At 41.6% G+C, this 15,185-nt stretch overlaps 1 protein-coding gene across 1 annotated transcript in view; it reads right to left on the bottom strand.

The window, feature by feature from the left end:
* LOC119361889 overlaps positions 1 to 15,185 on the bottom strand; it is a 44,101-nt gene that overhangs the window by 20,286 nt on the left and 8,630 nt on the right. The window contains exons 12-17 of the mRNA XM_037627052.1: positions 12,359 to 12,424; positions 4,072 to 4,291; positions 3,716 to 3,962; positions 2,862 to 3,103; positions 999 to 1,074; positions 812 to 917 (exon numbers count right to left, since the gene is read on the bottom strand). Coding sequence (XP_037482949.1) covers positions 812 to 917; positions 999 to 1,074; positions 2,862 to 3,103; positions 3,716 to 3,962; positions 4,072 to 4,291; positions 12,359 to 12,424 — 957 coding nt within the window. The remainder of the gene's footprint in view (positions 1 to 811; positions 918 to 998; positions 1,075 to 2,861; positions 3,104 to 3,715; positions 3,963 to 4,071; positions 4,292 to 12,358; positions 12,425 to 15,185) is intronic.

The raw sequence follows: 15,185 nt of genomic DNA, 5'->3' as shown, positions 1-15,185 counted from the left end.
ATAGCCATGTAGCCTTTTGTATGTACCCCAATGTATAAGGGGTTTTCTGCATATTTCCTGCACCTATACATGTGTATATAGTGGCTTATGGCCCCACGGAAATACAAGTTGCATATTTCCTAACAACAATAACAATGGGGGCAAGTGGTAATTCAAAGGTGCAACCAGGTTCATGCTCGCGGGTGGAATAATATATTTTTCTGTTTTCAATAAATTTCAAGAAAAATACACATGTCAATATTCAAACCGCCGCGTGATAGTAAATATTAATGTAAATAATATCGGTTTTCGCGAGCATAAACAGGACAAACTTGTGCATTAACTTTTTGCAGTTCTGGAGCATATATATGTTGTTTCCAGAGGATGTTAAAATGTCCTATTATTGGCACAACTTTGCAAGATGTTAAAGACTGGCTCCGAATATGTACGTAGTTATTCTATTTTTCCGTTAATTTATAGTTGTTTTGTTTTATTTACTGTTCATCACACATGCAGGTGCACCCCAGGGCCATTTCGTTCTCATGGGCAAAGTTACTACTTCAATGGAGAACAAACATTTTTCATGCCACCGCTAAAACATTATTTATCCCGAGAATAGCAAAACTAAGCCCCAAATATATGCGGACAGTGGAATTCACATGCGAGTACCAGTGGCAGAATAAGGTATGTGAGCGTTTGTATTGTCTTATATTCACTGTATTCTCAAAGTGCGAAAGTGGCCAAACTAACATGTGTCATAGTGGTGGGCGTATCCAATGTGTATGCCTGCTATATCATGAAAAAAACATATCGAGCCTTCACAAAATCTCACCAGGAAGATCTTTAATTTTCGAAGAGACTTCTTTAGGAATATGCACAATGTTATCCGTGCACGAGAGAATATATGCCAGAAAATCCTTCCGCAGCTCCCTTGGTTCCTAATAACATTGGCATCCAGTTATCTACAGTATGTAGGCCAAAAGGAGAAACAAAGAAACATCAACGTGTCGACCACTTACAATTGGAAACCATTGAGCAAGTTGATGGCCGTCCCACAAGCGCATGAAATTGAATACGAAAAATCCACTATCATAGCTACAAGTAGAATGAGAAGAAGTAGGGTCAAGTATATTACACAAAACAACACAAGATGTAAAGGAAAATAAACGAGTAAATTGCATGAGAATTCTCGAAACTTAATCTTGTTTCCAACGGGGTCCTTGAGCTTCTTCATGTTTGGCTTCATATGTCCCTCTCTCGGTGTCTACTGCATTTTACATTAGCTTTTGTTGTATTTTAAAAAATCTCTATCATGTTTTTCACCTAATATGTGTACTGCACGTTTTAGAGTTTCCAGCATACTAGCATACTACGGTAGTTTCTAAAATAAATTGTACACTAGCTTGTATTGCGTTTTTCATTTGTGTCTTTACACTAATGTGTAAGGCATAGATTGTAATACTCCATCCGATTCATATTAATTGTCACAGCTTTAGTACAACTAGTACAAAGTTGTACTAAAGCTGCGACAATTTATTTGGATAGGAGGGAGTACATTTCTTCGTTCCGAGTCTATTGCACTTTTTTAATGTAGTCTATTATAATTTTAGCCCATTGTGTATTTGGGCGGTGGTCTACTGCATCTACCTCAAGGAAAATAAAATATGCTACTAATAGAAAACTAATAAGAAAGAAGCTAGTAGTAAATAGAAAGCACCCCAACCTTAATCTTAAACATTTACTACAACGCTGCTCTCTTAGTTAAGGCATCCACAATGGTCGAGTCGGTCGCTAACTCTTAGGTCTCTGCATATCATGTTTAGTCTACTGCAAATAGCTCACACATAACGTGTGTTTTAACTTGACTTCACATGAAGATTAGATAGTATGCAAAAGGCAAATGACGATTCGACTATGAAGATTCTGTCATTTGTAGAGTGTGACTCATAAGAGTCACTTCTATGTGTTGACCTCTTCTTTCTCCTATGGAAGATATTATTCTACCAGATAGGACGTAGGATCACATTATTCTCTCGTAGTTGCCCAAAAATATAATTTCAGAATATCTATAGGCTTCGGCTAGAGAAGGTTGCCGAAAGGAACTTTGTATAAAGGAAGCGACTGATTATATCCGAACGTTAAGGCTCAAGTTACAATACCATCATTTTGGTTGAGGAATACTTCTTATTCTTATCATATTGGACATTAATTAAATGATTAGTCAAGCTCGGCAAATCGTATATGGTTGCACGATTAAATGGTCAATCAATCTAGGAGCCATGCAGGAGTAGGATGAGGTCTCAAATGGTCCGACAATGAAATTCTTTTGACTTGTTTGGTGAACCAACTCTCAAGTTGGACAATAAAAATAATCACAGTTGTTGGATACATACAAGTATATATCATATTGTCTTCTACTCCCTCCGTTCCTAGATACAAGTCTTAGAGATTTCAATATGGACTACATATGGAGCAAAATGATTGAATCTACACTTTAAAATACGTCTATATACATCCATGTGTAGTCTATATTGAAATCTCTAGATTGACATATATTTAGGAACCGAGGGAATGTGAACAAGGATGCGATTTTAAACTCATTTGATGCCAATTATACCAAATGACAAAATATATAAAACTAGTTAAACAAAATAGGCTTGTCATACTAACACAAGCAAAATTCTACATAACTCTATTGCCTTTAGACCACCCTTTGTCGGACATAAGGTGCTCGTTTGGTTGCTATATACTCCATATTAGTAAAATGACATGTAGTAATTGCAAAATTATCCTAGTACAGACATTGATGGCTAGACCTGCAAGCCTAGCACCTACTAGGTAAAAGTTGAGAACCTCAAAATAATTTGTGAGACAGCTCATACCTGTTCTGTTGTCTAGGTAATTTAGGGAACTCGTATTCCCAGCTACGAAAGTCAATTGTAAAGTTCATGGTTGTGGTAAGTGCATCACATACATCATGTCTGGTTTTTTGGTGGCGCTCCACAGGATCATCAACACCTTCAATAGTATCTGAGAGAGAGTCTAGAATACTAAGCTTTTGATCATACATGTTGAAAGCATACAGAGTCCAATGGTCACCATGGATGACAACTGGGATGAATACCTAGATATAAGTAAATAACACTCCTCAATTCACAAGTGTTAGCGAATCCATCCAATATGCATAAAACTCAAACCATGATCCTAACTCCTGGCCTGAATTGTAAATTCATATATTCATATATTCATATAAAAATATAAACACTCCAAAGTTTTGCGCCAAAGGAGAAAAATTGAGTTAGATGCATATGTATAGAAAATTGAAATTTTTTGACAGTTCAACAAAAATTTACTAGTGGCAACTGAAATTTTCCCAAATAACTTTACCTAGGAGCATGTGCCCCATCCCTTGGTGCAATTTCGAATTACCCTGATTTATTCTCCCTCTGTTGGGTTTATAGGGCCGGTGCGGGTTTTTAGATCCTCAAATTGACTAATGAAACATGTGTTACATACCATAAAAAGGATATCATTGGGTTTGTACTCGAATAAAACTTCTAAGCATACAATCTGGTCGGCATTAACATATATTTCGTTAGTCAAATTGACAACCTAGGAGCACGCACACGCGCACTGCACCCATCCAAAGGGAGTAGCAAACATACAATCATGTTTATAAGACAAATAATTTATTCATCCTAGCTTTTCTTTAGGTACAGAGAGAATGAGACCATACCATATGTGACCGTGAAGCATTATACATAGCTGATCCGCGATAGAATATATTTTTGAGAACAATAGGATTTGAATAGCCACTCAATGACTTTACCGCCCAGTCTGAATCAACATAGTGCCTCCAACCCATACACTTGGTATTCTTAAAATCATGAGCATCCACTTTCCGCATATTGCTAACAACTAAATTTAGGCATAGGGCATCCACCTTTTGTCCATCCTTCATTAATTTCTGAATATCTTCAGGCCTAGAAAAGACAACACCCATACCGCACGGAAAAGTAATGGAAACCACATTATGAGCTAACAGATGAAGTAAACACCAATAGATGTCAAACTGACACACGTTGCACTTACCCTTGCCATATATGCAATTTATCTGTGATAATGTCCTGATACAAATCCTCCAGTATTTTGGTGTCTGGCCTACCAAAAGACTTCCGTTTCACCAAGAAAGGGGACTTCAACGTCATGCATGGTTCCACTAGAATCTTTGTTATTGGAGCAACCTTATACAAGGATGGGCTTGTACTATCAATAGCTCTAGTAGTCGTTGGAATGATTGCAATTGTTGCTTCTATAAACAAACAAAAGAGTAAGTGCAGCAATACATTGGAAATACATGAAATATACACATGAGATACTTTCAGGAAACCTATTAAAGTTTCCAAGATAATCCATTAGTTTATTCCATGGGATTTATTTATTGAATTACTTTATGAATTCCTCAAAACTTTGGAAGAAAGATAAATTCCAATTACAACTAATGCTTACAAATTCCTCAGAACTAACCATGTGGACAGAGAACGTGGAAGCTAGCTATCCACGTGCCAGAGACATGACTAGGGGTTTCCAGATCTTATGGGTTTCAACTATAGCCTATCCCAATTTGCTTGGGACTCTTACAAATTTGAGAGTTCCTTTGGTTGACAAAAAACAATACATTTGGTATAGGTCTATTAAAATTTCAAAAGTTTGACTATTGTATATTTTCACATATTATTTTTAGAGGACATTTAGGAACCGCAAGTGTTGATTTGTCTAGAAATGTAGTTTCATAATATCATTGTTTCATTAGGTTTAATAGACATATTATAATACAAATTATCAATCAAATTTGTGTTTTTAGATTGTTTCTGGTACGACGGGACGCACATACAACCCCATGTCAAGGTCACCACCAAGCTCTCCAATCTCCATGGAGGCGAAAGAACCGGATTGATATGATTGGTCAAATGATGAGGACATGAGATAAAGAGCTACAACAAGGGGTTTATACCTTCACTTGGAACCGACTGTGATCACTTTGTGCAGAGGAACCCTTATATCCTATGCATTCTTAGGTTTGAAGGCACAAGATCAATTTGTGCAGAGGAATGCCAAGACAACAAGAATAACTTCATGGGAACTCCTGCACATCCGACATTAAGGTTGAAGCTACTGAGGAAACAAGGCAAGGAAAACCGAGGAGCAACTTGGGACCACTAGAGTGAACCGGCCCTACCGGGAGCTAACCAATCATACACTAGCACCAAGTACAGAAAGAAATATAGGCACTACTGAGTTTCTAACTAGACGCTACCAATATCCCAAAGCAAGATATTATCAAAACTGAAGTCAATACTGCCGAGATTGAGCCAGCAATACTAGGATGTGCATGCAACTTAATGTCTAACTAAACTAGGGTGATCTTAACACACATGGGACCGTAAGTGACTTTAGACCACCTAAACCTATGGTTAAGGAGTAGAACTACATACACCCCTTCCACATTTTTGTAGAATTCACATGTGATGTTTAGACAACAAGGAGAAATTTGTTTCTTCTGCAAGACCCAAGCTATCCCCAATGGAGAGGAATCCAAGACAACTTCCAATGAGATGAACTATCCCCACATGATTATTCCTTCATTTTTGGTTGTGTTGAATCAAGTGACCACTAGGGTTTCGCTAGGGTCAACTTCTCCTTTGCCGGCGACGACTGAGTCCACAAAAATTCGGCCGTCATCCATCAAGATCTTCCTAGCGATCGACTGTGCCACCGTTCCTATGTAGTAGAGGAAGGGTGCATGGATGGACATAACTCGTCGATGGGAGAAAGAGGAGGGAAGGAAGCACATGTAACAGCGAAGGAGAATGAGATTGCGGGGAGAGTCCAGGGGGGACGAGATAGGGCTAGGGCTTAAGTTGTCCCGCCAGCGTAGAAGAGAAGATGGGAGCCGATAAGGCGAGTGGTAGCAGGGTGGATCAGGACGTGCAAAAGGGATCTAACTGGGCACACTTCGGCCCAAAACCAAACCTTGAGGGCAGCTTTGATGGTCTCAATCTCTATGGAGAAGAAGAGGAAGACCTGAATCTATCAGGGTAAGTGGAGGACTTCATCAAAGACCTCAACAATCTATCAGGGTGGCTTGGGGTGTTTAGGGTTCATACTGCTTGGAATGCAACGCTTTTGAATATAGCGAGGAGCGCTTGGGCTTCTGCTTAGGGCGTCACATTAAGCATCAAGGGGCCTAACCTGTTCTTGGATCAATGTCAGGTGATTGGAAAAGGGTGATGGAGGGAAGACCATGGTTGTTACGGAAGGATCCGGTGGTGATTGTTGAGTATGACAGTTTCACAAACATCTTGGACTATACTTGACAAAAAGTCGGTGTGGTCACGAATCAAGGGCTTGTCGGATGGGCTAACGAGGAAGAAGGAGCTAGCAGAGAAGGTTGCAAAGAAAGTAGGAGGGTCGTCGTTTGTGGTGGATCAACCCTGCAAGCACTCTTTGAGCGAGGGTGTTTGTCGATGTCAAGAAGCCATTGGTGAGATTCATCCCAATTACACTGGAAGAAAGGAAGAAGTACCCGATTTACTATGAAAAGCTTCTAGATTTTTGTTACTTTTGTGGTTGCATGGGCCATGCGGTGGATGAATGCGGTGATGGTATATACATGATCCAAGTTCTTGTGAATGGGGGAACTAGTTGTTGTGGAATAATGACCCTAATGGGGGTCTTATGGGAGGTGGTAGGGGTCGCTGTTTCATGGAGGGAGGAAGTGGAAGAGGGATGACTGGAAATCGAGGGAGAGGGCAGAGAGATGGAGGAGGTAGGGGAGCTAGGGCACAAAGTAATAACAGTGAAGGAGGAAGAGGAACCATGACAGAGCACGAAGCTCCCTTTGATGCATGGATCTAGCCCAATACAACGATGGTGGAGGAGATTAGGGTAGAGGTGCACGGAAGAGGTTGGTGAGGGATGATGGGTCGATGAACGTTACGGGACAACTCGTTTGAAATCTCACAGGAAAGGTGGTCGACACAGTTCTTTTGCTGTAGGGTGGGTTGATACGTCTCCGTCGTATCTATTTTTCCAAACACTTTTGCCCTTGTTTTGGACTCTAACTTGCATGATTTGAATGAGACTAACCCGGACTGACGCTGTTTTCAGCAGAACTGCCATGCTGTTATTTTTGTGCGGAAACAAAAGTTCTCGGAATGACCTGAAAATCCATGGAGATTATTTTTGGAAAATATAAAAAATACTGGCGAAAGAATCAAGGCCAGGGGCCCACACCCTGTCCACGAGGGTGGGGGGCGCGTCCCCCCTGCCTCGTGGGCCCCCTGGATGTCCACCGACCTCAACTCCAACTCCATATATTCCCTTCTGCGGAGAAAAAAATCAAAGAGAAAGTTTCATCGCGTTTTACGATACGGAGTCACCGCCAAGCCCTAATCTCTCTCGGGAGGGCTGATCTGGAGTCCGTTCGGGGCTCCGGAGAGGGGGATTCGTCGTCGTCGTCATCATCAACCATCCTCCATCACCAATTTCATGATGCTCACCGCCGTGCGTGAGTAATTCCATCGTAGGCTTGCTGGACGGTGATAGGTTGGATGAGATTTACCATGTAATCAAGTTAGTTTTGTTAGGGTTTGATCCCTAGTATCCCCTATGTTCTGAGATTGATGTTGCTATGACTTTTCTATGCTTAATGCTTGTCACTAGGGCCCGAGTGCCATGATTTCAGATCTGAACCTATTATGTTTTCATGAATATATGTGAGTTCTTGATCCTATCTTGCAAGTCTATTGTCACCTATTATGTGTTATGATCCGACAACCCCGAAGTGACAATAATTGGGATACTTCTCGGTGATGACCATAGTTTGAGGAGTTCATGTATTCATTATGTGCTAATGCTTTGGTCCGGTTCTCTATTAAAAGGAGGCCTTAATATCCCTTAGTTTCCATTAGGACCCCGCTGCCACGGGAGGGTAGGACAAAAGATGTCATGCAAGTTCTTTTCCATAAGCAAGTATGACTATATTCGGAATACATACCTACATTACATTGATGAACTGGAGCTAGTTCTGTGTCACCCTATGTTATAACTATTACATGAGGAATCGCATCCAACATAATTATCCATCATTGATCCAATGCCTACGAGCTTTTCACATATTGTGCTTTGCTTATTTACTTTACCGTTGCTACTGTTATAATTACTACAAAACTACTATCGTTACTTTTGCCACTGTTACCATTACTATCATACTACTTTGCTACTAAATACTTTGTTGCAGATACTAAGTTATCCAGGTGTGGTTGAATTGACAACTCAACTGCTAATACTTGAGAATATTCTTTGGCTCCCTTTGTGTCGAATCAATAAATTTGGGTTGAATACTCTACCCTCGAAAACTGTTGCGATCCCCTATACTTGTGGGTTATCATGGATCTGCATGTGAAGCTGGTGCCTCGACTCCACCCTCGGGTACGCCAGAAAAGTACATGTCATGAAGAGAAGGAGACAGGGGTGGGGAGGAAAATATGGATTTAGATGACACAATTGAGGCGGTCTTCCATGAGGAAGACGGCTGAGCCCAATGAATATTATCAGTTGGAACTGCCGGGAGGGGGAATACCCGGATAGTTCGAGAGCTAGCGACGATGGTTAGGTCGCATTTCCCAAAATTTGTGTTCTTATGTTAGACAACGGAGAAAGCGGAGAGGATGGGGAGTAAGAGGGGCCGGCTTGGGCTAGGGATTTAAGGGCGTGGATAGTAGGGGTTTGAGTGGAAGCTTGGCATTGTATTGGCACGAACCTTGTATTGTTGATATCATTGATAAGGATGATCGATACATTGATGCTCAGGTAAGGATCACAAATTCTAGAGAACAATGGAGGATTACTTGTGTCTATGGAGAGCCACGGGTTGAGAATCAACACATAATGTGGTCTAAACTTCAGAGTTTGAGTTCTGTATCAGATTTACCGTGGTTGGTGATTGGAGACTTTAATGAAGCCTTGTAGGACTTTGAACATTTTTCAGCTACCCCAAGACATGAGGCTCAAATGATTGCCTTTGGGGACTCGCTGGAGATTTGCAGTCTAGTGGATTTGGGTTTCTCTGGAGTACCACATAGACATGATAACAAAAGAGGAGGTAATGCTAATGTTAAGCTGAGATTAGACTGTGTTGTAGCCGCAAAGGGATGGAATAATATGTATGCTTTATATTCGGTGCAACACTTGGTGTCCCAATGTTTTGACCATGTGCCGCTCTTGCTGAGGGGAGAACCGGAGGGGGGCCTTTATGGCTCTAGATGCAGGTAGTATGATATTTATTCTATGGGAGTGGGATACAGCACTTCCAGAGGTTATAACGAATGCATATAAACCCTTTGGCCTTGGAATACACCATGTCCACCCTCTGAACTTGGAGCAAGTGCAAATTTGGGAACATTGCAAGAGAGTTGGAGAAGTCACAGTTTCAACTCGACCAACTTATGATTATGAACATGGACAGACATGAGATACGGAAGGTAACAGATACAATGAATGAGTTGTTGTATAAGGAGCAGATGATGTGGTTACAGAGATCTCGTATTACAGGTTGAAAGAAGGAAATTGAAACACGAAGTATTGTCAAAGCAAAGCAATTTGGAGGGCTAGGAAAAATAAGATGTGTGACTTGATGGACAACAACGGGGTGAAACATTCAGATGTACAAACTATGAGGAACATGGTGTATGAATATTTTTAGTCTATCTTTTCTACAGATCTTAATCTGGACACTTCGATAGTACTTGATTTATTTGCTCCAAGGTTAATCGATTAGGATAATGCACGACTAACAACATCATTTACGGGCCAAGAGATCTTGGATGTGCTTCTCCAAATTGGGCCCTTAAAGGCTCCGGGCCCAGATAGCCTCCCGGCACGGCTTTTTCAGCGTAATTGAGAAAATCTAAGGGATGATGTGATTGTGGCAGTGAAGAAATTTTTTGCTTCACATCATGCCAGAGGTGGTGAACTCCACATCCACAGTGCTAACCTAAAGTCTCGAATCCTACCAAGTTGACCGAGTATAGACCTATAAGCCTTTGTAATGCAATTTATAAAGTCATTTCAAAGTGTTTGGTCAACAAGATGAGTCCTGTACTGGATAATCTAATCTCCATAGTAGAGTGCTTTCATTCTATCTCGTTGTTGCTCGTCCGAATATCTCCTATCATGTCCACATTCTGAGTCAGTTTGTCACTTCTCCCTCTTTAGTTCATGACAGTCGCCTTCGTGTTTTACAATATTTTCGTGGGATACTCACTCGACGTCTTTTGTTCCCACACTGGTACTTTATAGCTTCAATTCTATTTATATGCTACTTAGGCAAGTGATACTTTCGATCGTTGGTCCCTTTCTGCTTATCGTGTCTCTCTTGGTGGTTCTTTCATTCCCAGGAAGTCAAACATATGGCAATTTTCCATTCGGGTGCGAGGTTGAGTTGCGCGATATGGCTCTTCTGACAGCTAAGGTAACTTGGATGCGATGGCTGCTTGGGGATGTTTGGTGTTTCTGTTACTAGACCTACTCCTCTCTTCCCCGATAGTACAAATGCTACAGTATTACGTGCAGCGTGTGAAGCATGAGCTCACCAAGCATATTTGTGTTGATGCTTCCTATGTGTGCTCCTGTGTGCATGGTCATAAGATTGCTCTTCATGACATGCTTTCCGAGTTACAGTTGGTGGATTTCTTTACAAAGGCCCAGACTAGAGCACAACACAACCTATACCTGTCCAAACTTAGTGTTGTTAATCGGCCATGAATTTTAAGAGGGGGGAAGTGAGTTATATTTATAGTCGCGCACAACCTTTGTATTATCCCTGTTGTATAAGGGGTTGTGGTGCGAAGCACCCTACGGACATCATCATGTCAAGAGCCCCATTGTCAAGAGACACATGCAACATCTACTTCATATATATAAAGGTGAATCTTTTCCTTTACATGTGCCCGCTTGATCCCTTCTTGGATGGTATACTACTTGACCCTACTTTCGTGTGCATGCATAGGTTTGAGAGGAGCTTCACACTTGTCGAGGAGTCCAAGCACAAGAGCACTCCTACACCATGCATCCGCTAGGGAAGCATGGAAGAGAAGGAAGAATCAAGGAGAAGAAGTTCCTAGAGACCCCGGTACTTTTGGGTTTCACTCAGGTACTACAAGTACCCCGGTACTACTGGCCTCGACAGCTCCAGTGTGAGAGAAGCTACTGGTCTTGCACGACATGTCACCGGCACCTGCCCGATACTTCTGTTATGTCCGGATTAACCGAAACTTCCAGCACAGGCATCGGTATTGGCGCCTGGCTGTGCGCTGATCTGGCCAAGTAGCCATGTATCCCCTCTCTCATCTCCCCGACTTACCCTTTGTGACTAGGACTATAATTAGCCTTTCCCACCTCATTTTTAGGGTTAGCTAAGATTAGAACTCCAACCATAGAGCTTAGCTCATGTATCTCCACTGTGGGATTTATCTCCTCCTAGAGGAACAAGACTTATCTCTCTAGATCAACAAGGCCTTCCTAGAGGAGAACGATCTCTCTAGATCAACAAGGCCTTCCTAGAGGAGAAGGGTCTCTCTAGATCAACAAGGCCTTCCTAGAGGAGAAGGATTTTCCAAGTGAACTATCAAGGCCGATCCCCCCCCCCCAACCCACCCATAGGATTACCAAGACCCGTCTCTCCTTGAGATTTGGATGAACCACGTTGTATCTTTTCCTTTATTGAGTGCTTGAGATCCATCCCTTTGCTTTGTGATTTGGGTATCTTGTGTGTGGGTCTTGTCCAATAGAGTGTTTCCCCCCTTGTGTTTTCTCCCAAACCCACCTCCAATTCGTGAAGATAGGGCAAACAAGGGATTGGCCGTACATCAGACTTTCTCCATGTTGTATTACACATGTATGTGTATATATATTGACTTGGTCTACAGTAACCAGGGTACACAAGCATATTCCTAACAGTTGACACGTGGATACCCCTATGGCTTTTAAGAGTACACTGTCAGGTGTGGAGCGACTCGGTGAAACTGGAAAGTGAGGCCGTGGTCCATGATCCCACAAGCAGTAAGGAGGAGGCGAGGCTTAGTGCATTTACGCACTAGAATGGCCAAAGGAAAGTTCAAATTTTCAAAGGGATATTTGAGTTTATTTTTAGTTCTAAATTATTATTTTCAAAAGATCAAATGGTACTTGATGATTTTAAAAGAAACCCACTAATGGATAGATACAAGTTACGATAATTTTCTCAGAATTTTGGGATGGCTTTTATAATGCTTCCAATTTTGATTCAAGTACAGTCTGAATATGAAAAGAGACTTGCCTGGTGGCCTTGAAATATCTCGTGTCCATTCTTGAGGTTTCTCCAAAGCTACCCCCTCTACGGGGCCTAATCATAAAAGAAAAATAAACAAAAAAAGCACAATATGAAAATCCTTAAAATATAGCAAAATCTAGAAATAATGAAAACGTAACCGGTACATAGAGTATGAAATTATGTGAGTTCAAAAAAAATACTTAGTTAGGGTTCAATTGTAACGGAGTCTCCCTATGTCTGATCATATACTATTAGAAAGACTAATACAGAATGTCGATTCACTTCTCAATTGTAACAGTTGACACGGCCACCAGCAAGTGCAGCATTGTGCGTCGCTCACATGCACAGTTGAGCTAACTGCATGGTCCAAGGGTTCTAAGAATACGTTGGCAGGTGTGGACCGGCTCGACGAAACTGCCAAGTGAGGCCAATGGCTATGATCCCACCACCACTGAAAGGGAGGCTTGTGTATTTTCGTTTTTGAATTTTTGTTCAAAAGATCAAAGGGTGTCTTCAGGATTTTACAAGCTCCGATGGATAGAGATACAAGCTATGGTAATTTTTTCAGATTTTGGGAGGGCTTTCACAATGTAGATTCCAAGTTTGATTCAAGTACAGCTCATATAGAATTTTTACGCAAACAAAATATTTCAAAGTATAATGTGAATATAATAAGAGGTAGCTTGCCTAGTGGCCTTGGACGATCTCGTGTTCGTTCTTGAGTTTCTGCGAAAGCTACCCCATCTAAGGGGTCTACTCATAAAAAGGAAATAAAGGAAATCATATAATGAAAAATTCTTTAAATATAGCAAAGTCTAGAAATAATGAAAATGTAACAGGTACATAGAGCATGACTTTATGTTGAATTTAGAAAAAAAGTTGGCAAGAGTTCAATTGTCACAAAGTCTCCCTATGTTTAATAATGCACTATTACGACTACGGCTACTTAATGTCCATTGACGTCTCAAAGTAAGCATTGAGCACTAGTGCAGTTTATTTGGGATTCGGGATAAAAAGTAAATTATTAAAAAAAATTGTGGTCTACAAAAAAGACATATGCATAGATAATCCATACAAAATAGACAAATTTGTGAGTCCATAAAAGCAAAAAGTCAGATTAATTTTTACCATTGCACGTCCTTTCTGTGGACCGTGAATAAAAATATGTACCAGGAAAATCTATATTGCATTTGCTTATGTACAATTTTGAGAAAATTGATTGCGTTGTTTCAAAATGTTCTATTCACCGAGCTCATTCACATGTGATCCAAATTAACTTTTCCTCGAGCAGGCCTTTCACTTATTAACACATAATAATATAATGCAAAAGCTATTCTACGAATGTTAGACTTTTAGTTTTAGCGCCAAACAACTCGTTATCCATCATATCAAGATCATGGGTCATGATTCAATTTTTCACGTTCCCTTCACCAGTACCCTTTTTTTTCATCGGTTTAATCTCCCGTGTTTCCACCAATTTTATTTTTTTAAGACAAAAAGGCACTTGAGGTGGTAATTGAACTCTTGACCACATGACTAAGACCGAGTCCAACAAGCAAATAGACAAACAATACTGTGTGTGTGGTTTCTAGCCAAGGGCTTATTTGTATATGGGCAAACCCACCGAGATCATTAGCACACCTTTTTCCACTATACTTTGCTGATGGTGAAGGATGGACGAGGAGGAGCTTTGTTGGAGGACGACATGCCCAACTCCCCGAGTACGAGGTGGATGTCTGAGGTTCACGCTAGATCTAATGGTCACAGCAAGTTGTAGTTACCTTTTGTACGCCTAGTTACCACCATGTCAGTAGTAACCCAGCTGCTCATGCTACACTTAGCAACATGAGTTAAATATAGTTACTGGTGAGTCATGCTGCAATTACCAACATGTTAACTATGTAGTTATCAGGCTGCCTATGTTACAGTTATCAACATGGGACAATTATAGTTACCAGCAGCCCATTCTACAGTAATGAGCATGTAAACTACTCCCTCCGTTCCTAAATATTTGTCTTTCTAGAGATTTCAACAACTGACTATATACGAAGCAAAATGAGTGAATCTACACTCTAAAATATGTCTACATACATCCGTATGTGGTAGTCCATTTGAAATGTCTAGAAAGACAAATATTTAGGAACGGAGGAAGTATCAGTTATCAGGCTGCCCATACTACACTAGCACGAGAAAATTGTAGTTCCGAACGGCCCATGCTACTGTTACCAACATAAAACTTTTCCATGTACGCATAGCCTACGTTGCATTGATCTGACGCCATGTCAATTATGTACTTACCAGGTTGCTCATGCTAGTTACCAACATGAGACAACAGTAGTTACCAACATAAAGTTCAGAAACCAACTGTCCGAGAAAAGCTTGAATAGAGGCCCTCGCGTCACTCCCTCCCCAGGGGCGACTTGGGTGGCGATCAAATCGCCTCGACCTCCGGCTGCCTCTCCTCCCCATCCACCTCCTTGTCGTCGCCGGTGCTTCTCTCGCAGGCAAAGTTCTCGTGGAGCAGGCGGCCACGGGCCCCCTTCTACGCGGCGGGTGGCGTCTTCCATGGGAAGGGGAACTCTTGGCGGCGCGGCAGCAGGTGGAAGGCGGCTCTGATCAGACTGGAGCGGTGCCCCGCCTCTCGCCTCTCAAGCATCGGCGACCTGCGGCTTCTCGGCCTAGGGTCGCTGGAGCTGTCTCATGCGGTGCTGGCTGCCGCCGTCCCTGGGGGATCGGATCCGTGCGGATCTGGCCTCCTGTGCGGCGGCCGCGTCTCGCGGGTAGGGTGGCAGTGCCTTCCTCTCCTCCCTACTTTGGGGTTGGTCGAGGCGGT

The sequence above is a fragment of the Triticum dicoccoides genome, chromosome 2B (genome assembly GCF_002162155.2).
Source record: "Triticum dicoccoides isolate Atlit2015 ecotype Zavitan chromosome 2B, WEW_v2.0, whole genome shotgun sequence".
Taxonomy (NCBI): domain Eukaryota; kingdom Viridiplantae; phylum Streptophyta; class Magnoliopsida; order Poales; family Poaceae; genus Triticum; species Triticum dicoccoides.
Note: the sequence above shows the minus strand (reverse complement) of the source record. Positions and strands in the feature narration are given on the sequence as shown.